Here is a 22,641-nt window from a genome sequence, read left to right as displayed (position 1 = left end):
CGACTAGATTACCTATCGTGATAAGGTGTGTATAAATCACACTTTTAGTTTTACATGTGTTATGTGGTTGGTTGTTATATGTTGAATTGGAGTGAATTATGTGATTAAATGGTGTGAAATTGATATATTATGAATTATTTGATTTTGATGGGCGAATATGATATAAATATTTGATTGTTGAATCTGGACATGTTTGTTCAGATTTATTGGATAATTTGATGGAATATGGTATGGATATGTTATTAGTGCAGATGATATGTTTATGATACCTATGATGTGAATCATTGGATTAAAAAGGATCTGTGACGGTTTTGCCCTGGATCTGAAATTACAGTGGATATATTGGGACCTTCGGGTCAACATATTGGGACCTTCGGGTCAAATCATAATGGGACCTACGGGTCAATCATATTGGAAACCCCGGGCAGATACCAGGCTTGACTGTTACAGAATAATAAACTGATTAGAGTGACATATGCATATGAATATGAAATGGTTTGTTTTTAAATTATGTTATATATTGTTTCTGATTATATGTATTGATAAAAGAATATGTGTGATGTTTGTATCATGTGAGATTAAAGGTAGAATTTATATATACTGAGTTGTGGCTCATATAAACCACTAAATTTTTCAGGAATAAGATAGCAGTAAAGTTTTGACTGACGTGGGTCATAGGAACTCCACGCGTTATCAGGTTCGGCGGCTGACGCATATTGACAACCTTCTCCTCCTCATCTTTTTGCATGTAGATAATTGTATAGTATATAAAGTGGCGAGAGGGTTCCACTACTTTACAGGATATTTTGAAATATGTATCGGATAAGTGTTGGTTAGAAATTTATATAATATGTGTGTTCTATGTATTAGTCACGTGTATTGATTGCTTTTATGATAAAAGATTTATTTATTATAAGAGTATACGTCAGAGGGGTGGAGGTGTGACACAACTACACATCTATTCTTCCTAAATCAACTTCATTTCCTCTCCAATTTTCATATTCAATCTCTTCACAAAATGTCCGGCGATGGCAACTACGGCGGTAGCGGCTCCGGTGGGTGGGATCTCAACGCGTTCGGCGATTGGGAGACCATGTACAACACACTTGGTGGTTCCGGTTCGTCGACGCCGGGCATCCAGGGGTCGGTGACGCCGGGTGGGTACCAACCACCCACTTTCGATGTGGATGCATACGGTCGACCCTCCGCCTCGCGGCCTTCTCAGGGATTGTCCCAGATTCGGGAGGATATCCCCGTTGAACCCACCCAGGGAGGAGGCCGAGGCGGTGGAAACTCCAGGGCTGCGTCTGAGGCGGCCGAGGAGGAGGAACAGGAGGAAGAACCGGAGGATCTGGGTCGGCATCCGTACAGCAACGAAGAAACAAAGGCGGTGTACAACGCCTGGCTCACCGTCTCGTACGATCCCATAGTCGGGAATCAACAAGCCGCCAAGTGCTTCTGGGAAAAGGTCTGTGATGTCTACCACCAGATTAAGCCGAAAGGGGCCCGGAAGCGCAAATATACAATGCTCCGTGCTCACTTTGGCCGAGTCGACTTACATGTCAAAAAATTCTGCGGCATCTACTCGGCCGAAGCGGCGCACTACCAAAGCGGAGCTTCGGGCGCCGACATTTTGAGGGCGGCTTTGCGCGCCTTCCACCAGGACACCGGTCTACAGTTCAAATTTGTTGATATTTGGCAGCTCGTCAAGGACGAGGAAAAGTGGGCCGGCGGTGTCCGCTCCAGCTCGGGCTCAACCTCAAAGCGCACGAAGCACACGGCGAGCGGCAACTACTCGTCTGGTGACACCGGGGAGGGCAGCGAGGGTGAACCGCAGGTGTTTGCGGGTACGGCCAGCGAATACGGGGGATCCAGCCGTGGGCGCCGTCGGCCCCAAGGGACGAAGGCGGCGAAGGCGGCTAGAGCGAGGAAGGGCCGAGGCGAATCAAGCCAGCTGGCCTCGGGATCGGGCTCGCGGGGAGGCTCAGACACACTTATGGTGGCGTACATGACCGCCACAATGGCGGACACTTCCCGCTTCTCGTACGCCCAATTCGCGGCCTGGTGGAACAGAATTGTGCATATGGCAGCACAACTTGGCCTTCCGACTCCCCCTCAACCTCGACCGCCTCCGGAGGATGATTAGCCAGCGGAGTAGTTTTTTTATTTTCCCACGTTTAATTGTGTGTTTTTTATTGTGTGTTTTTTATTTTTTTAGGATTTTAATTGTGTGTTTTTTATTTTTTTTAAGTTTAAGTTATAATTTTTTTTAATGTTCTGTGTTTTTTAATAAAGTGTGTTTGTTTTAATTGAATTGGGTTGGAAATAAAAATAAGAAATGAAATTGAATGAATAGTAATTTAAGGAACGGTTAAGGAACGGCTAAGGAACGGAGGGTTGCAGGTTTCGTTCCTTAGTTAAGGAATGGAGTAAAAAAGTACAGTGGGGCCCGCAAATAGTAGTTTAAGGAACGATATAGGAACAACGTTGTGGATGGCCTTACCTACTTTACTCATCAATATTATGTTGGGGTATCATGAGATGATAGAAAAATGATGCCAATTTTAACTTGAATTTCGCAACACTAACTCCTCCTGCTATCTGACATGGGAGTGCATGAAGTCGTGCGAATGCAAAATCCGAACAAGCCCTAATTTGATATTTAGGGTTTGGGCGATTTTGTTGTAGGGATGAAGATAGCAAGAATGAGATAATTATTGTGTTTATTTCTCAATCTATAAGAGCATCCACAATGGCGGCGAGCGGACCGGCTAGCCGATTCCCGGCGCTGGCCGGTCCGCTCGCAGAACCATTGCAGCCGGCGAGCGGCAAATCGGCGAGAAAAACGGCGAGCGCACGCCGATTTTCGGGCGCTGGCCGATCGGCTGGCTGCCATTGCAGGCTCCCGATCGGCGAGTGATCGGCCAACCGATTTTTTTATTTAATTTTTGAAACACTATATATACGCAATTTGCACGTCATTTTCATTCGCACCACTTGTTTTAACGAGTTTTCTCTCTATCTTAATTTTATACAAGAGCAACAACGCGAAATGGAGCACAACAACGAGTCTACTCCAGTGACGAGCGGGTCTCAAACTCCCACGGTACCCGTGGGAAATGGATGGGGTCCGATGGCCGGGTACTACAACATGTACCCTTGGCAGTAGATGATGCCCGGGATGGCATCCGGGGGTAGTATGCCGGGATGGCAGAGGATGCTGGGCGGGCCGGCGATGCCGGGCGGGCAGGGGGTACCGGGGATGCAACCCGGGATGCAGATGATATCGGGGTGGGTACCCGGGATGCAGATGATGCTGGGGTGGCAGTCGAGGATGCAGGGGACGCCGGGGGGGGACAACGTCTATCGCCCCAGTTTTGACTTTTTGACTGCTTCTTCGCACAGAGGTGTTGAGGATAGATCTCGGGGATGCGGACATTCCCGTTCAAACGGGAGGAGTAGGGCGGGGTCGGGGCACGCCAAAGAAGAAGAAGGGCAAGGGGAAGGGCAAGAGGGTGGTCGGCGAGTCGTCGCAGCCGGCTGATGACGACATCCCGGCACGTAGAAGTGGACGGATGCAGAGAACGTCGCGCTTTCCAAGGCGTGTGTGAGTGTTTGCGATGATCCCCTCGATTCGAACAATCAGAGGATCGTCAACTTGTGGGCTAAAATATCAGCAGCCTACAAGGCATTTTACCCGGAGGGGAGGCCACACAGCGGGGAGGAGTGCCGGAAGGGGTGGGACCGAATCAGGGCTACGGTCTCTCGATTTTCGGGCTTGTACACCAACGCCCTCCGCATGCAGACCAGTGGCCAAACTGACGAGGACTGCAGGAGGATAGCTGAGAAAGCCTTTCCCGTGCCCGTGCTTTATAAGGAGTTCACCTACTGGAACTGCTATGAGGTGCTGATGGACTCCGAGAAGTTTCGGGCAGGTGTCGATGCTGGCTGGCCGGTCGAAGAAGCAGCGACTGAACTATACCGGTGATTACAAGGCGGCAGCAGCGGCGGTTCCCACGACCTCCCCAAGGATGTTCAGGAGTTCCCGTCCCCTCCTGCGTTAACTCGCCACACTCGCCAGGTTGGTCAAAGGCGGGCGCAACGGGCTCGCCAGGGGTCCCAGGAGGTCCAGTCGGCATCCCCCCCTGTTGGCAGGTCGACAGCCGAGCTCGCTTTCTTCGCGCGTCAAAAAATGCGGGCTCAGATGTACAAGATCTTAGCTAACTGGAAGGCGGCAACTGACCCCGAGGAGAAGAGTTTTTTTCACTCAATGCTCGTGAGTATGCAGGTCGATTTGGATGCCGCCGCGGGGGGCTCAGACGCTGGTTCAGATGCCGCAGATTTGGGGGTCCTAGATAGCGGCGACAACGGCGAGGAGTGGGGCGGAGGCGGGGGGACTCGTGTGTGGAAGAGGAGTTTTTTTAAATTAATGTAATTTTTTTTAATTAATGTACTTTTTTTAATTTTAATATTATTATTGAATTTTCCCCTATCTGTGTCGTAAATTTGATTCCGTATTTTGTGTGATTGTTAATTATTTATTTTTATAATTTTGTTTATTGTGAATAGCCTATTGCTTGTCCAGTTGCTTGGCCTGATGATGTGGCAGGAGGAGTTTTTAAGTACTGATGATGTGGCAGAAGGAGTTGTGGCTAGCCTAAAGCCACTGTGGATGCTCTAATTAACTAAGGAGAGAGTTATTTATAATAGTAGCTCTTAGATTCCTAACATAACTGACAAATAAAATCTAAAATCTGAGACGATAAAACTTAATGAATGACTCCTCTTATCCTTTGTGGGCATGTGCTTGGATCTACAATGACAAACATTTTTAGTTTTTCCTATTTAATGTTTGGTTTTGTAATATGAAAATGTTGATAGAAAAGTTGGAGAGAGAGAGAGAGAGAGTGCAGATAAAATTCGGACCGTGTAAGAAGATTCAAGAGAGTAGGAAAAACACACTTAGGATTGCACTAGTATCTGCAACATTCTCCATACTAGAGGTATGTAATAGCAACTTCCAACCAATAATTACGACTTTAAGAGTTATTATCAACTTAATTATGACTACACCTTAATTATGCTACTATATTGTTTTGACCTTTGGGATATGCCAAAAATATTGGACATTATTCTGATCCGATTATGGTTTATTATATCGATGCATTTTGGCCGTTTTTGTATCCAAATTACTTGGCATTTGTTTTGACAAATTGCTTGCATACACCTGACCTGATATGGCTTATGAAGCTGTGGAATCCCTGCAACAATCCTTACTCCTAATCCTTCAACGCCATGATCATCTCACCACTCGTCATGTGAAACAACGAATTATATCGATCCACACCAAAGCTGTTGTATTGCAGTTGAATCTCAAGCATTTTCCAGAAAAAGAAACAATAATGGAGGTAGTAAATACAACTGAAGAGATTATTGAATATCTTTTCTCCCCCCAAAAACTATCAGATTGTGAATCCACAGACCCAACTATCAGACTGTTGGGGAAATTGGCCGAGGAGATCGATTCAACAGTAGGATGCGTGGTTGACTACTGCAAGAGCAACGCCGTGAGTTATTCTCCTGCTGATAGTGATAGTTCATCATCAAGATCTACACTCAAGAGTCAAGTTGAAGATCTGACGGTTGCAACGGAGCTGGTTGTCAAAATTTCAAACCGGTTGAGGAGATTAGCGGTGAGAATAGAGTCTACTGCTATAGAATTAGTGGATGAAGATCCGATTGATCCACCATCCATATCTCCACTCACGAGCAAAGATGTTGTGGTTAGTTTTAATGATAATCTGAGTGATTCTGCTGCTGTTACAAGCAAAGATGTTGTGGTTGGTTTTTATGAAGATATGCAACAGATCATGGACCGGCTCGTTCGTGATGACACACTAGAAATCCGAGTCATCCCAATTGTGGGCATGGGAGGAATTGGTAAGTCCACTCTGGCTAAAATTGTTTATGATAATCAATTGATTAAGCAACATTTTTATATTTGTGCTTGGGTCACACTACGTCAAGATTATAGTATACAGAGTGTTCTCTCAATATTGCTAGCTTCCCTCAAAGGAAAACTAGATCTAGTTGGAAGGGATTCGTTAAAAGCAACTAAAGAAGTAGAGCTTGAAATTAGCGAAATCTTATCAGAGAGATTGCGTTTCATGGCAAGTAGAGTTGAATGGAGTGCGCCAGTTCAGGATTCGTTGCAAGAAATTTACAAAATCTTATGGGGGAGGAGGTTTCTCACAGTCATGGATGGCATTTGGAGTTTGACGGATATTCGAAATCGCACAGACCAGCTATTTCCTGATAATCTTAATGGAAGCCGGATCATGTTAACAACAAGGCTAAAGAATGTGGCTGCCGTTTATGAACCCGTTCATATGATGCATTTCTTGGATGACGAACAAAGTTGGCGTCTGTTCCAGCACAAGGTTTTCGGAGATCAAGATTGTCCTCTTGAGCTACAAACTGTGGGGGAAAAGATTGTAAAGGGATGTGGAGGACTGCCCCTCTCAATTGTAACTGTAGCAAGGCTTTTATCTATGATTCCTAGAACTCCAAAGTTGTGGCAACAAATTGAAGCCAATGCTGAGCAATTGGGATCAGTTTTATCTTTGAGTTACAACCACTTGTCTCTACATTTGAGAAAGTGTTTCTTGTATATGGCAGCCTTTCCTCAGGGTTATGAGATCCGTGCCTCTGAACTCATCAAACTTTGGGTAGCGGAGGACTTTTTGAAGCATCAAATATATAGATTTAATTCTGAAACCGTAGAAGAGGAAGCAGAAAGGAACCTGGAAGATCTGGTAAATGCAAGTCTAGTGTTAGTCACAAGCCGGAAAATTGATGGCAAAATCAAAAGATGCAGGCTGCATAGTATGGTGCGGGACTTCTGTGTGAGACAGGCCGGGGAAGAGAAATTCCTTCTTTCTGTTATGGACTACTTCCCTACTCCTATCTTGAGAAGACATTTTCTTCCACAAGTTCTCCAAAATCACCACCGTATAAGTGTTAGTTGGCATGATCTACATCTTAGAGACTTTACACATAGCTCATGTACCACTTCGATCATATGCTTCCCACAAAGAGGGTTTAGGCCCAAAGGCTCCGTAGAGAACTTTACTTCACTTAAGGTCCTCCACGTTTTACGCAAAAACGATCATTCATATTGGGAGCTTGGTCAAGTGTTTGGATTGATTGATCTCACTTACCTTGCATCCAACATTCCCGATAGTATTGTTCCCCCGGCTATATCAAAGCCTCAGAATCTGCAGACTTTAATTATTTGTAGATCTGAGGTTCGGTTACCTGTGGAGATTTGGAGCCTGAGGCAATTAAGACATCTTATCGCCTTCTCATTTTGTCCTTTACTCCTTCCCGAAGGAGTAACTATTTTTCTAGAAAACTTACAAACATTTTCTATGGCAACAAACTTTGTATGTAGTGAAAGGATGGTGAAAGTGATCCCAAGCATAAAAAAGTTGGGAATATGTTACTCTAGAGATGAGTTTGGCTCAGTCTATCATCTTGACAATCTTATACATTTGCTTCAACTTGAGAAGCTAAAATTGGAGGTGCATAGTTCTTTTGTGCTAACTCTTGACAATCATGGTTTTCCTCTATCGCTGAAAAAGTTAGAATTGAATGGTGAGTGGATTTCTTGGAGTCGTATGACGATTGTTGGTTCGTTGCCTAATCTTCAAGTGTTGAAACTAAAGAACTATGCTTGCTATGGGAGACACTGGGAAACTAATAATGGAGAATTTGTCAATTTGAGACTTCTGCTTATTGATAAATCAAATCTGAAATGTTGGAGAACTGATCGAAGCCACTTTCCAAGTCTCCTGTGCCTAATGCTTTATCGTTGTCCATACTTGGATGAGATTCCAAAGGATATTGCAAATATTCAAGCGCTGGAACTGATTGAGATCGATGATCATAACCATTCTCTTTTGCACTCGGCAAAAATTATACAAGAGGAACAACGGGAAGTAGGATCAGATCACCTAAAAGTTGTTGTGAAGCGTTCTTGACGTCTTTCAAACTTGACTGTGTGCTTCATATCAGGTAAGAAATTCATAAACCTTGCACGGTTTGACATCATTTTTAGCAAGAGGTTATGAAAAGTCACACTTCATCTTCCTCTCTTTTGAACATTTCTCAGTTCGTAGAATGGTGGTTGATTCATTCCAGTGTGTTCTTGTCGATTTTTCAGGTGCGTGGCTTTGTGGAGGTAGTTTATTTGATATTTCACTGGAAAAGAGGCTGAGAATAAAAGGTGCAATGGTGGGTGATGTTTGCTGAAGTATGAATGGTTGATAAACTCTTACCTGTTTGCAAGCTATTTCAAATAAATGTACATAATAGATATTGTGTTATCATGTATTTCTCAAAGATAAATGCTTCTTTGCAAGCTATTTCAAATAAATGTACATAATATAAACAACACTTTTACTGAGAGAATTATTACCTTCGTAAGAGAGTAAAACTCCACCCATTGCATGTATGTGCCTTCAACACTAAAGTACGTATGCATGAAAGCCCTTCTGCACCAATCAGAACTCATTCAGTAGAATATCTGTTAAGCTGCCTTTTAAAGCTCTGCAATCTGAAAACACAAAAGAAATGTTTAAAAGGGCAAAAGATTGGCAAACTGTGACTTTTCACAATCATTAAATTAGCTTACTAATCATATTTCTATAAATTATGGTTCCTAAAAACTATGTCAAACCTGGCAAATTTTATGAAGCACGCAGTCAAGTTTGTAAAAGGATCAAGAATGCTTCACAACAACTTTTAGGCGATAATTTCTGAAATATTTGTGTTGGTCCTCTTGTATAATTTTTGCCGAGCACAAAAGAGATTGGTTATGATCATCGATCTCAATCAATTTGAGTGTTGGAATATCCCCAATATCAGATGGAATCTCATTCAAGTATGGACAACGATGAAGCATTAGGCACCGGAGCCTAGGAAAGTGGCTACATTCAGTTGTCCATCGCTGCAGATTTGATTCTTCAACAAGCAAAACCATCAAATGACAAAATTCTCCCTTAATGGTTTCCCAGTATTCCCCATGGCAAGCATAGTTCTTTAGTTTCAACACTTGAAGATTAGGCAACGAACCAATGATTGTCATATCTTTCCAAGAAATCCATCCACCACTCAATTCTAACTTTATCAGCGACGGTGGAAAAACTAGATTGTCAAGATATGACACAAATGAACTACGCACCTTCAATTTCAGAAACGGATGACAAATAGTATTCAGACCTGTCACAGATGAACTATGCATCTCCAATTTCAGCTTCTCAAGTTTATGCAACTGTATAAGGTTGTCAAGATAGTTACCTACACCAAAATTCTCTTGAGAGTAGCATATTTCCAACTTTTTTATGTTTGGGATCATTCTCACCATCCTTCCACTACATACAAAGTTTGTTGCCATGGAAAGTGTTTGTAAGTTTTCTAGAGAAAGAGTTACTCCTTCAGGAAGGGGTAAAGAACAAAATGAGAAGGCAATAAGATGTCTCAACTGCCTCAAGCTCCAAATCTCCACAGGCAAACGAACCTCAGATCTATAAATAATTAAAGTCTGCAGATTCTGAAGCTTTGCTATAGCTGGAGGGACAATACTGTCGGGAATGTAGGAAGCAAGGTATGTGAGATGAATCAGTTCAAACACATGACCTAGCTCCCAATATGAGTGATCGTTTTCACGTAAAACATGAAGGACCCTAAGTGAAGTAAAGTTCTCTACAGAGCATTTGGGCCTATATCCTCTTTGCGGTATGCACATAATAGAGGTGGTGCATGAGCTATGCGTAGAGTCTTTAAGAAGTAGATCATGCCAACTAACACTTACACGGTGATGATTTTGGAGGACTTGTGGAAGAAAATGCCTTCTCAAGATAGGATTAGGAAAGTAGTCTGTAACAGAAAGAAGGAACTTCTCTTGCCCGGCCTTTCTCACACAAAAGTCACGCACCATGCTATGCAGCCTGCAAGTTTTGGTTCTGCCATTACTTTTCCGGCTAGTGACCAAAACTAGACTTTGCTTGATCAGATCCTCCAGGCACTTCTCCGCCACCACTTCTATGCTTGTAGTGTCATTATGACCTTCCAAAAAGCCCTCAGCTACCCAAAGTTTGATAAGCTCATAAGCATAGATTTCATAATCTTGAGGGAAGCCTGCCATATACAAGAAACACTCCCTCAAATGTGGAGGCAAGTGGTTGTAACTCAAAGATAATACTGATTCCAACTGCCCATCATTTCTCTCAATTTGCAGCCACATCTTTGGAGTTCTAGGAATCCCGGATAGAAGTCTTGCCACAGTAACAATTGAGAGGGGCAGTCCTCCACATCCTTTTACTATTTTCTCCCCAACACTTTGTAGCTCAAGAGGACAATCTTGATCCCCGAAAACCTTGTGATGGAACAAACGCCAACTTTGTTTGTCATCCAAGAAACGCATCATAAGAATTTTCCACCCAGTGGCAGCATAAATCGCCACATCCATTAGCCTTGTGGTTAATATGATCCGGCTTCCATTATGATTGTCAGGAAATAGCTTCCGCACATCATCACAAACTTCCGCACTCCAAATGTCGTCCATTACAATGAGATACCTCCTCCCCGATAAGATTTTGTAAATTTCAAGCTCCTCTGCTTCGATTACTTTCAATGAATCCCTTCCAAGTCGATCTACTTTTCCTTTGAGTGAAGCCAGTAATTGTGAGAGAACACTTGCTATACTATAATCTAGTGATATTTTGACCCAAGCTCGAATATCGAAATGGCATGAAATAAATGGATCATGATAGATATATTTAGCATACTCGGACTTACCAATTCCTGCCATTCCGACAACAGGGAGGATTGTTAGTGCGTCATAACCAATGATCCGGTTCCTCATCGGTACCACATCTTCATCAAAACCAACCACAAGATCTTTGCTTGTAGGTTTAAGCACAACATCGTTGTATGTGAATGGAGGTATTGATGGTGAATCACTCGGATTTTCATCTACTGATGCTCTAGCAGTAGACTTTATTTTCTCCGTTAATCTCCTCAAGCGGATTGATAATCTGACAATCAGCTCCGGTGCAACCTTCAGATCTTGTACTTCACTCTTGAGTGCATATCTTGATGATGAACTAACAGCAGGAGAATCACTCGCGCCGTTGCTCTTGCAGTAGTCAACCACATATCCAACAGTTGACTCCAGCTCCTTAGCTAATTTCCCCAACTGATCTGAAAGTCTGACAGTTGGATGAATGAATCCGCAATCTGATAGATTTTGTGAGGAGAAAAGATATTGAATAATCTTTTCAGCTGTATTTGCTACCTCCCTTATGGTTTCTTTATCTGGAAAATGTTTGAGATTAAACTGCAAGACAACAGCTTTGTCGTGGATGGATATAAGTTGTTGTTTAACAGGAGGAGTGATGAGATGATCGTGGCGTTGAAGGATTAGGAGCAAAGTTTGTTGCAGGGAGTCCACAGCTTCATAAGCCATATCAATTTGTCAAACGAAATGCTTACGGTTTTTTACCAATGCCTCCCCTTATTTGAATACAAATGATTAAGTTGACTGTGAGCCGTGAGGTGTACAAGTACTTAATAAGCACTCCAGCTAATACCCTGCATCACCATTACTAATAGTGTAACTTTCATTTTGTTTATATAAAAAATTAGGGTGTGTAGAAAAATTTATACCACTACAAATGAAGCTCATCTTTGTATGAGGCATTGGTAATTCATTTTGCTTGAGAAAGAAATTGTTGGTTGTTACGGACGTCCTCCGTAACGTGACCGGATGGCGATCTTCTCGGACGGATAGGATGATCAATCCTTCGACAAGCTCGAAGGAAAGGCCACGATTTGCGGTTCCACGGACGTTCTCCGTTGGGCAGCAAATATGGAACGATATATGATATTCTTGTTACTCAAGACAAGTTTGTGGAAAATAATATATTCATTGAATTATTTATTAAAATGATAACATCCTATCCCTATTTATAATACTAGAATACTAGCTTAGGGAACAAGAAACAAATATACGAAAAGATATGTAAATCCCTAATATATCTAAACTAATTAATAATGATAATACTCGTATCAACTCCCCCACGGTTGAAATCCACCTTGTCCTCAAGGTGAGAACCACGAACCAAGGACGAGAGTTGAAAGCAAAAGCTTTAGCTAGACGTCTCCCCCTGGATCAAACACATATCGAGCAGCTGAATGTCTCCATTCATCACCTTTGTCAAAAGTCAACAAAGGAGACCCAATGTGGTCGGCAAAATTCCACGCCACAACGACAAGCTTGTCCACGCCTCCAAGAATGTTCGAATCCAACATGTCATTGCGCGGAGGGATCAACCTTGCATCGGTATCGAGCGATGTTGATCGATAATTCATACTTGTAACATCACTGATACTCAAATCCACATAGACACCAACAATTATGCACAAACCGGTGTAAGCACTATCTCCTTTCTTGCCCCAACAATTCTCAACAATAGATTTGGATTGCACTTGAACAACAGGGAATGAGGCGATGACCTTCGGCACTTCCTCTACGGAATCGTCCTCCTCTACAACGTCTAACGATGCCTCTTCCTCATTCCTTTTACTTGAATCATGAAGACCATCATCGTCATCAATTTTATCCACCTCTATAGCTCGTACTTCATCATCTACTAATTTCTTCTCATTGAGCCGCAAGTCAACTTGATTCAACACTTTTGCATCACCCTCAATTCCCAAGTATTTCTCTTCACAAGAAACAAGCTTCGTAGCGGAGTGGAGGCTCGGGGAACGCAGGCAGGAGGGCGGGCGTTGGAGCAGGGGCTGCTTCACAGTAGTGGACAATTCGAGGCAGGCCTCAGCTTGACGGAGGTGAGTCGTAGGATGGCCGCAGGATGGCGATAGTTGCTGATCCATGTGCAGCGGCGGGGACAGTGCAGCCGCAGGGGCCGGTGGCGCTGCTGCGCGGCGGTGACTTGGCTGCGGTTGTTGGTCGAGCACGTGCTGCAGCGGTGGCTTCAAGTCGAGAACGAGCTGTGGATGTGCGGGGGTACGGGGGCTTGGGAATGTGGGGTGCAGGTGCCGGTTCCGGGTTTGGGGATGCTCTCGCTGCTGGCCAGTATACGCGCTAGGTGGAAATCGTGACGACACGTCTGAATCAGCGTGAAGAAAGCCTCGGGGGCCGAAAGAGGGGCGCGTCGTGTGTTTTGACTCGGGAGTGTCCGATGTTCCACGATGCGTCGGGCCATAAAATAATTCTGGTTCTGGTACCGGCTGTGGCGGTGGTTCCGGCAGCGGAGGAGCGCGAATCTCTCCCACACGACAACTGGATGTACGGGAGGGCAGATCCCAGCAAGTCCGGCGACACCTCGATCCAGAATAGAAGTCTACATAGTGTTGTTGTTCGGACTCTTCCATCCCCATGTATCGATCCCGCGGCCTGTCCCAGCACGTGCGGTGGCGAGGCTCGGGGCGATCGCGGTACGGCGCCCGATGAACGTTCTGCTGAGTAAGACGGTCGTCGCGCCAATGTAATGCGCGGGCAGCGCCTCGTCGACGACGGATATCCCCACCACGGTCTCGTCGTCCGTGGATGAAAGGCCGGTGGACATCGTCGTCTACCGCCCAAGCGTCGCGCGGGGAGTGATACCCTTCGTCATCAAGTTCGTCCGAGAAATAGGGGGGATCAGGTTCGGGAACGCGCGGCGCTTCCAACTTCTCCAGCCTGAGTTCCATTCTGTCAAATCGCGCCAAGATCTTCTCCAACCCGGTGGAGAAAATCGCGGTTGTTCCTGCCACATCGTGCGGCGCCTCGGCGGCCGCCTGGAAATTGCGTCGCGGATATCGCGGCTGATCGTCGCCGCTGGCGCTAGAAGGAGGGGGCTGATATTGGTGGTAAGTAGCCATAACTAATAAGGGAAAAAAATGGAGGGTTCGGTGGTTTTTTTTTTTTGGTTGGTGAAATATGGGTTATGGATGAAGAAGGTGGAGGATTAGGTGTGGCCGTGGTGGTGGAGCTGCGGCTGATTGTTTTTCTTTCTTTTTTTTTCTTTTTTTTTTCGACGGGGGCTGGGAACTAATTTGGGGGATACGGATGAACGAAGACGGAGGATGAGCTCTCAATGAAAGCACCAGTTGTTACGGACGTCCTCCGTAACGTGACCGGATGGCGATCTTCTCGGACGGATAGGATGATCAATCCTTCGACAAGCTCGAAGGAAAGGCCACGATTTGCGGTTCCACGGACGTTCTCCGTTGGGCAGCAAATATGGAACGATATATGATATTCTCGTTACTCAAGACAAGTTTGTGGAAAATAATATATTCATTGAATTATTTATTAAAATGATAACATCCTATCCCTATTTATAATACTAGAATACTAGCTTAGGGAACAAGAAACAAATATACGAAAAGATATGTAAATCCCTAATATATCTAAACTAATTAATAATGATAATACTCGTATCATTGGTGCACACCTGATATGGCTTATGAAGTTGTGGAATCCCTGCAACAATCCTTACTCCTAATCCTTCAACGCCATGATCATCTCACCACTCGTCGTGTGAAACAACGTATTATATCCATCCACGACAAAGCTGTTGGCTTGCAATTGAAGTTGTAGATCCAGTGGTTGTCATAAATTCAAACCGATTGAGAAGATTAGCCGAGAAAATAATGTCAACTGGCAGAGAATTAGCAGATGAAGATCCCAGTGATCCACCATCAATCACGACCAAAGATGCTGCGATTGGCTTTGCTGACAATCTAAGTGACTCTACTGCTGCTACATCATCATCAAGACCTTCATCTACAACCAAATATTTTGTGGCTGACTTTGCTGAAGATCCGAGCAAAGATGATTTAGTCCGTTTTGATTACGATATAGCACAGATGATGGACCGAATAATTAATTATTCATATTCCAACCTACAAATCCTCCCTATTGTCGGAATGGGAGGCATTGGTAAGTCCACACTTGCTAGACTTATTTATGATGATCCAGCGATCATAGAGCATTTTGATATTCGAGCTTGGGTCACAATATCACAAGATTATAGTATACCATGTATTGTCTCACAACTACTAGCTTCGGTGAAAGGAAGAGTAGATCGAGTTGGAAGGGATTCGTTGAAAGGAATCCAAGCAGAGGAGGAAGATATTTACAAAACCTTATCTGGGCGGAGGTATCTCATAGTAATGGACGACATTTGGTGTGCGGAAGTTTGGGATCGCTTACAGTTGCTATTTCCTGACAACAATAATAGCAGCCGGATCATATTAACCACGAGGAAAATGGATGTGGCTACTGCCATATCATACAACAATATTCATATGATGCCTTTCTTGGATGACTATCAAAGTTGGTATTTGTTCCAACAGAAGGTTTTCGGAGATCAAGATTGTCCTCTTGAGCTACAAAGTGTTGCAGAAAAAATAGTAGAAGGATGTGGAGGACTGCCCCTCTCAATTGTTACTGTGGCAGGACTTTTATCCAGGATTCCTAGAACTCCAAAAATGTGGCAGCAAATTGAAGTAATGATGGGCAGTTGGGATCAATTTTATCTTTGAGTTACAACCACTTGTCTCCACATTTGAAGGAGTGTTTCTTGTATATGGCAGCCTTCCCTCAAGATTACGAGATACTGGCCTCTGAACTCATCAAACTTTGGGTTGCTGAGGGCTTTTTGGAATGTCAAAATGAATCTAAAAGCACAGAAATGGCGGCAGAGGGGTGCTTGGAGGATCTGATCAAACAAAGTCTAGTTTTGATCACTAGCCAGAAAAGTGATGGAAAAATCAAAAGTTGCAAGCTGCATAGTACGGTGTGGGATTTTTGTGTGAGACAGGTCGGGCAAGAGAAGTTCCTTCTTTCTGTTGAAGACTACTTCCCTAATCTTATCTTGAGAAGGCATTTTCTTCCACAAGTCCTCCAAAATCATCATCGCATAAGTGTTAGTTGGCATGATCTTAATCTTAAAGACTCCATACATAGCTCTTGCACCACTTCTATCATATGCATCCCACAAAGAGGATACAGACCCAAAGGCTCTGTAGAAAACTTTGCTTCACTTAAGGTCCTTCATGTTTTACGCAGAGATGATCGTTCATATTGGGAACTTGGTCAAGTGTTTGAATTGATTAATCTCACGTACCTTGCTTCCAACATTCCTGATAGTATTGTCCCTCCAGCTATAGCAAAGCTTCAGAATCTACAGACTTTAATTATTTATAGGTTTGATGTTTGTTTGCCAGTGGAGAGTTGGAACCTGAGGTAGTTGAGACATCTTATCGCCTTCTCATTTCGTCCTTTACTCCTCCCAAAAGGAGCAACTCTTTCTCTAGAAAACTTACAAACACTTTCCTTGGCGACAAACTTTGTGTGTAGTGAAAGGATGGTGAAAATGATCCCAAACATAAAAAAAGTTGGGAATATGGTACTCGGAAGAGAAATTTAGTGCAGGCTATTATCTTGACAATCTTGTACGTTTGCTTCGACTTGAGAAGTTGAAATTGGAGGCGCATGGTTCATTTGTGCGACATTTTGACATTCTTGGTTTCCCTCAATCGCTGATAAAGTTAGAATTGAATGGCGGATGGATTTCTTGGAATGATATGACGATTGTTGGTTCGTTGCCTAATCTTCAAGTGTTGAAACTCAAGAACTATGCCTGCTATGGGGATCAATGGGAAACCATTCAGGGGGAATTTGGTAGGTTGATACTTCTACTTATCGATGAGTCGAATCTGAAGTGTTGGAGAACTAGCAGTAGCCACTTTCCGAGTCTCAAGTGCCTAATGCTTCATCGTTGTGCATACTTGGATGAGATTCCAAATGATATTGGAGATATTCCAGCACTTGAATTGATTGAGATCGATGATCATAACCAATCTCTTTGGTATTCGGCAGAAAAAATACAAGAGGAAGTGTGGGAGAAATATGGAATTGGAGACCTAAAAGTTGTTGTGAAGCGTTCTTGATCTTCTTTCAAACTTGATTGTGTGCTTCATATCAGGTAAATTCATAAAAAGTTGCAAGGTTTGACATCATTTTAGTAAACATACTTTGTAGAAATAAAATTAGTAAGCGAATTAAGAGGTTGTGGAAAGTCACACACTTTGCTAATAGCTAAGCTTCTTCCTCCCTTTTGAACATTTCTCAGTTTCTTAAATGACAATTGATTCCTGTCATTTTGTCTTGTAATAAAAATAAATAAAAATATTATATTTTTGGAATTTTTTAAAGTACTTTGAATATTTTAATACCCATTTGATTTATTGTTATATTTTTTAACTAATGAGTTTTAATTTTCAAATGTTTTATGGGTTGTTCGACTAAGACCGAGGATGCGCCCTAGCAAAATAAACAAGGTTTAAGTGTTCGTTTTTGATTTATTGGGTGAAATTAGTAGTATTAGAAACTTGATATGAAATTAGAAAAATACTAGAGCAATTGTGTGATGCCTTTTTATTTATGCTTATATGTGTGTGTTAGCTACATGTTAAAATAGTATGCAAGTGTGTTTTTATTGTGTCAAAGATGATGACAATAAAAAGTAAATATATGAAGATATTAACTCCCAATCCTAAGAGCATCAGCAATGACGCCCATCATCAGTAATGGAGAAATCACAGCATTCATAACTTACTTATTCTGTAAATTCAGGCTCCACAAGATCAACAAGGAGGAACTGCTTTCCATATCTGGTAAGGGCATATATATCTCTGCCCTTTATCTGCCACAACCATGTAATGAATCCTGGTGGCATGAAAAGACATTCTTGAATTCTAAGGGCCTACTTGGTAGACTAGCTAGATTCCCTTTCTTCCGCTCTTGAATTTTATTTTGGTGGGAGTGACTAAATCTTATTTGGGACTTTCATCTAGAGATTAGTAAACTGAGTGTGAAGATGATTCTTGGTTATTACAAATAGTCTCATTCGTGTACGGCACGAATTTTAATGAGAAATTTGGTAAAATAAGAGAGAAATAGATAAAATAGATAAAATAAGAGAGTTATGGAGAAAAAGTAAGAAAGTAAGAGTGATATGGAGAAAGAGTAGGTAAAGTAAGAGTGAGGAGGAAAAATTGGTAAACTATGAGTGAAAGACTTTCCATTTGTAGAAATGTGACTATTTTTTTGTGGAAATGGCAAAATAAGACTATTTTTCACGGACGGAGGAGGGAGTATAAAATATCATTTGGAATAATTTAATACGTACGATGAGTGTATATAAACAATTTTATCGGATTTCAAATTTATTTTTGTATGATGATTTGTTTGAATTGGATTAATAAGAGCATTGTAGTATAATATTGTGTTCTTCATTTGCTTTTTTAGTAACGTAAATTATTACTATTACCTCTTCTGGTAATCTATACTATATTGATGGCAACATGACTTTTACGTGAAAAATCTAAAACGTGCAAAAACTAGAAGCGCACAAAGTAACCAAATTATACACTAGCGAATTCCTTGTGGAGAGATTTCAAAACATATTATAGTAACTTTGGAGAGATTCCTTGTGGAGAGATTTCTTGTATATGGCAGCCTTCCCTCAACATTATGACATCTACGCCTCTGAGCTCATCAAACTTTGGGTAGCTGAGGGCTTTTTGGAATGTCACAGTGAATCTGAAAGAGTAGAAGTGGTGGTGGAAGAGTGCTTGGAGGAACTGATAAAGCAAAGTCTAGTTTTGATCAGTAGCCAGAAAAGTGATGGCAAAATCAAAAGTTGCAGGCTGCATAGAATGGTGCGGGACTTCTGTGTGAGACAGGCCGGCCAAGAGAAGTTCCTTCTTTCTGTTACGGACTACTTCCCTACTCGTATCTTGAGAAGGCATTTTCTTCCACAAGTACTCCAAAATCATCACCGTATCTTGAGAAGGCATTTTGTCCTTTACCCCTTCCTGAAGGAGTAACTCTTTCTCTAGAAAACTTACAAACACTTTCCATGGCAACAAACTTTGTATGTAGTGGAAGGATGGTGAGAATGATCCCAAACATAAAAAAGTACACTTAAACTGATTGAGATGATGATCGTAATCTATCTCTTTTGGGCTCGGCAAAACTAATACAAAAGGAACAGTGGGAAAACAGGCAAAATGATGAACTAAGCGTTGTTGTGAAGCGTTGTTGATCCTCTTTCAGACTTGACTGTGTGCTTCATATCAGGTAAAGTTTTCATAAAAGTTGCAAGGTTTTACATCATTTTTAACAACCACACTGTATAGAGTAAGCTAATTAAGAGGTTATGAAAAGGCTCACTCTTTGCCAATAGCTAAGCATCTTCCCCTCTCTTGAACATTTCTCAGTTTGTTGAATGTTGGTTGATTCTTGTCGTGTTTTCTTCTCGGTTTTCAGATGCAGAGCTTTGATGAGGTAGCTTATCAGATATTCTACTGATGAAAGAGGCAGATGATTAAAGGTGCAGTGGCTTGGTGATGTTCGTTGAAGTATGAATGGTTGATAATCTCCTAAGCTACTTTCAAATGACTCTGAATATTAAATATTGTGTTATTATGTAGTATTTCTCAAAGTTCAATGTTTGTGTGGATTGGCATTCTTGTTTACATTGTACTAATACTCTACATGGGGAAGAAATTGGCTTATAAGAATAGGAGTTGTTGAACATTAATCATGAGACCACAGAAAGATCTAAATTATTATTATATCATCATCATCATCATCAACTAATGATGACAAGTTTAGCCAAAATCAACCCTCTTTAGGTAGTGTTTATCTTGTTTGAACCGGCTAATTAGTTTATCCTATTTATACTTTCTATTCTTTCATTTTCAACTAGGCTTTGCTCTCTCTGTTTCTTGATTTTCACCCTCAGCTTTTGGCCGTGGGACTAATTTTCAACTAGGCTTTACTTACACTTTACAAAATTCAATATTTAGATTTTACACAATACACACCAGCCCAAATATAGAACAAACAAACAAGACTTTTGTGAGTATCTACCTCAAATATTTGAGAAAAATTAATTTTGCGCATCGTTCACAAGACTTTAAGCCCAAAAGTTATATTTTTAATCATAGGTAGCAAAATGATATTCTGATAAATTAACTCAATTAATTTTTGTAGGAAGATAATTAGGGATTAGGTTTTTTAAAATTTCAATTTATTGTAATAAATATTAAGGAGTCATTTTACTATTAGTACATTTCAATTTGTAATACTTACTCCGATAAAAAAAATAGTCTCATTTGTATGCGACATGAGATTTAATGATAAATTAGTAAAGTAAAAGAGAGAAAAATGTGAGTAAAGTATGAAAGAAGAAAGAAAAAGTAAGAGAGATGTGAGAAAAGGTAAGAGAGAATAGGAAGACAAAAATTGATAAAGTGTGATTGAAAGTTCCATTGTTGAAATAAGACTATTTTTTAGATATTTCAAAATGATAAAATGAGACTGATTTTCCTGAACAATAGAGTAATATTGTTAAAATGGACCATAATATTACTACTATCTCATCTGCATTTATAGGGGTAAATAAGGGCCTCTTAATCACGAGAAAAAATTCCATAGTCAAGGAATACCAATGTGGCAATCCTATTTGGTATGTCACACTAATAAATTTTTGACATATGGAAATATATATTCTTCCAATTCCAACTAGATCAATGAATTATGGAAATACTCTTAATATAACCTCACACTCTTAATTATATAGAAAGTTTCTGCATATTCCATATATAATATACGCACTACATATTTACACATAAAATAAGTATTCAATTATCGTTTCATACATGCAATGATAAAATTGATTCATATAGTGTGCATAGAATTAAGGTACACTAATCAAAATTAAACTAATGTCAGTACTGTTACTTGTATTATTTTATTCTATTGGAACTATTAATGTGCAAGTAATACTATTAAAACTATTTAGAACTGTATATTTTACAAACATAAAATATATATTATTGTTTGGAGGAGAGTTTATACACATAATATATATTTTATTATTGTTTGGAAGAGAGTTTTTTTATACCTTTTAATTAAAATGATTACTTGTTTTATTTTATTTAAGTTTTTTGATTGGGGAATCACGATAACTTATATTATAGTAATTTATTTTTTCATAATTTCAAATTTAATTGCTATGTCATACAATAATCATAAGTCGTACTTTGTTTATGAAATTTTCATGGTACATTACAAATGATTAATATAATAAAATACTACTCTTTTTTAGATTATCTTATTATTATTATTATTATTATTATTATTATATTTCTATAGTTTAACATAATATATTAATCTTCATATAATTAATGTGTAACGAATAAAATAAATTAAGAACTATATGAATACTATAAATTAAATTAACAAAAGGAAAGGTTTAAAACATTATCTTGATTTATTTTATTATTGCACCTTAATTGTATTATATGAATGCATGTATGAAACGATAATGGAATACTTATTTTATGTGTAAATATGTAGTGCATGTATTATATATGGAACATGCAGAAACTTTCTATATAATTAATAGTGTGAGGTTATATCAAGAGTGTTTCCATAATTTATTTATCTAGTTGGAATTGAGAGAATAAATATTTCCATATGTCAAAATCTTATTAGTGTGACATACCAAATAGGATTGCCACCTTGATATTCCTTGACTAGGGAATTTTTTCTCCTTAATCACAGGTACGGCCCATTACCTATATAACATCTCTCCGTAAATATCACTCGATTTACAAACCACTAGCAATGTTTTTCGAGCATTTATAGAGCGTAAAATACTCTATTCCTCTATTCGTCTCATGTTACACTTTTCATTTCATGCCGTAAATTTGGGATGATTTTTTAATGTAATTAAATTAGAATTTTAAGTGAAATGAGACATCACTTAATAAAGAAGCTCTTAACTTAATCTAACATATTAATTAAATATATTAATTCTAATTTAGACTATAAATAGTGTAAGTTTGTGACGAGGTGAAATGGAATTGTGCAAGTAAAGTTTGTGACGAGGTGAAATGGAATTGTGCAAGTAACATGAGACGGAGGGAGAATTCAATTGTGAGAATTTAGAATACATGAACTATTTAAATTTTCATTCAAGGCTAATTAAATAGATTTGCTAATATAAACTAGTCCGACATACTATTTGTTAATTCGTTTGACAATTTTTTGCAAAATAATATTCCACTACACTTGATATCACTCTTACCCATCGATTAACGACATAAGTGTGATTGTATTGTTTATTTGTATGTGTTTTTTTTGTGTTTTTATTTAAATTTTAAGGTATTATTTGTTATATTTTTAGATGTTGAATATTATTTTTGTAGTATTGAATTATTTAAAATTATAAATAAATTTGAATAAAAATTATGCAGCGGTTCCGGTTCCGAACCGGAAATGACCGGTTTCGGTTCCAATTCCGAGATTTATGGAAAATTAAAACCGGTTAATCGGTCAACCAGTCCGATTAGAACATGAATCATCCGAATAAGTAGGCCTAATTTGGATCAGCCCATGAGTTTCAAAATGCACTAAGGTCATGCTTGGTTAACGGGAAAGTAAAGTTGACAAGAAAAATGATTATTGAGAAAATGAATCTCGGGAAT

At 40.4% G+C, this 22,641-nt stretch overlaps 3 protein-coding genes across 5 annotated transcripts in view; 2 read left to right on the top strand and 1 right to left on the bottom strand.

Annotated features, from left to right (window-relative positions):
* LOC121779763 (putative late blight resistance protein homolog R1A-3) overlaps nucleotides 1–15,618 on the top strand; it is a 29,742-nt gene extending 14,124 nt beyond the window's left edge. The window contains exon 2 of the mRNA XM_042177174.1: nucleotides 14,680–15,618. Within this exon, the coding sequence (XP_042033108.1) occupies nucleotides 14,725–15,618 (894 nt within the window). The 5' untranslated portion in view covers nucleotides 14,680–14,724. The remainder of the gene's footprint in view (nucleotides 1–14,679) is intronic.
* Nucleotides 5,006–8,403, top strand: LOC121792769 (putative late blight resistance protein homolog R1B-16). Its single transcript, XM_042190854.1, has 2 exons — nucleotides 5,006–8,076; nucleotides 8,225–8,403. Exon 1 carries the CDS (start codon nucleotides 5,238–5,240, stop codon nucleotides 8,040–8,042), a length of 2,805 nt encoding a protein of 934 aa, XP_042046788.1. The 5' UTR covers nucleotides 5,006–5,237; the 3' UTR covers nucleotides 8,043–8,076; nucleotides 8,225–8,403.
* On the bottom strand, nucleotides 8,245–11,559 carry LOC121792770 (putative late blight resistance protein homolog R1B-16). Of its 3 annotated transcripts, none has more exons than XR_006048942.1 (3): nucleotides 8,741–11,559; nucleotides 8,480–8,617; nucleotides 8,245–8,339 (listed from the first exon to the last, which is right to left on the bottom strand). XR_006048942.1 is itself a non-coding variant. In XM_042190855.1 (2 exons), exon 1 carries the CDS (start codon nucleotides 11,528–11,530, stop codon nucleotides 8,783–8,785), a length of 2,748 nt encoding a protein of 915 aa, XP_042046789.1. In that variant the 5' UTR covers nucleotides 11,531–11,559; the 3' UTR covers nucleotides 8,322–8,617; nucleotides 8,741–8,782. The 3 variants fall into 3 exon arrangements, 1 of the variants encoding a protein (XP_042046789.1); XR_006048941.1 differs by having other exon boundaries at nucleotides 8,322–8,350; XM_042190855.1 differs by having other exon boundaries at nucleotides 8,322–8,617.
* Nucleotides 15,619–22,641: the final 7,023 nt, after the last annotated feature.

The sequence above is a fragment of the Salvia splendens genome, chromosome 2 (genome assembly GCF_004379255.2).
Source record: "Salvia splendens isolate huo1 chromosome 2, SspV2, whole genome shotgun sequence".
NCBI lineage: Eukaryota > Viridiplantae > Streptophyta > Magnoliopsida > Lamiales > Lamiaceae > Salvia > Salvia splendens.
This window is presented reverse-complemented; position numbering and strand designations above follow the sequence as displayed.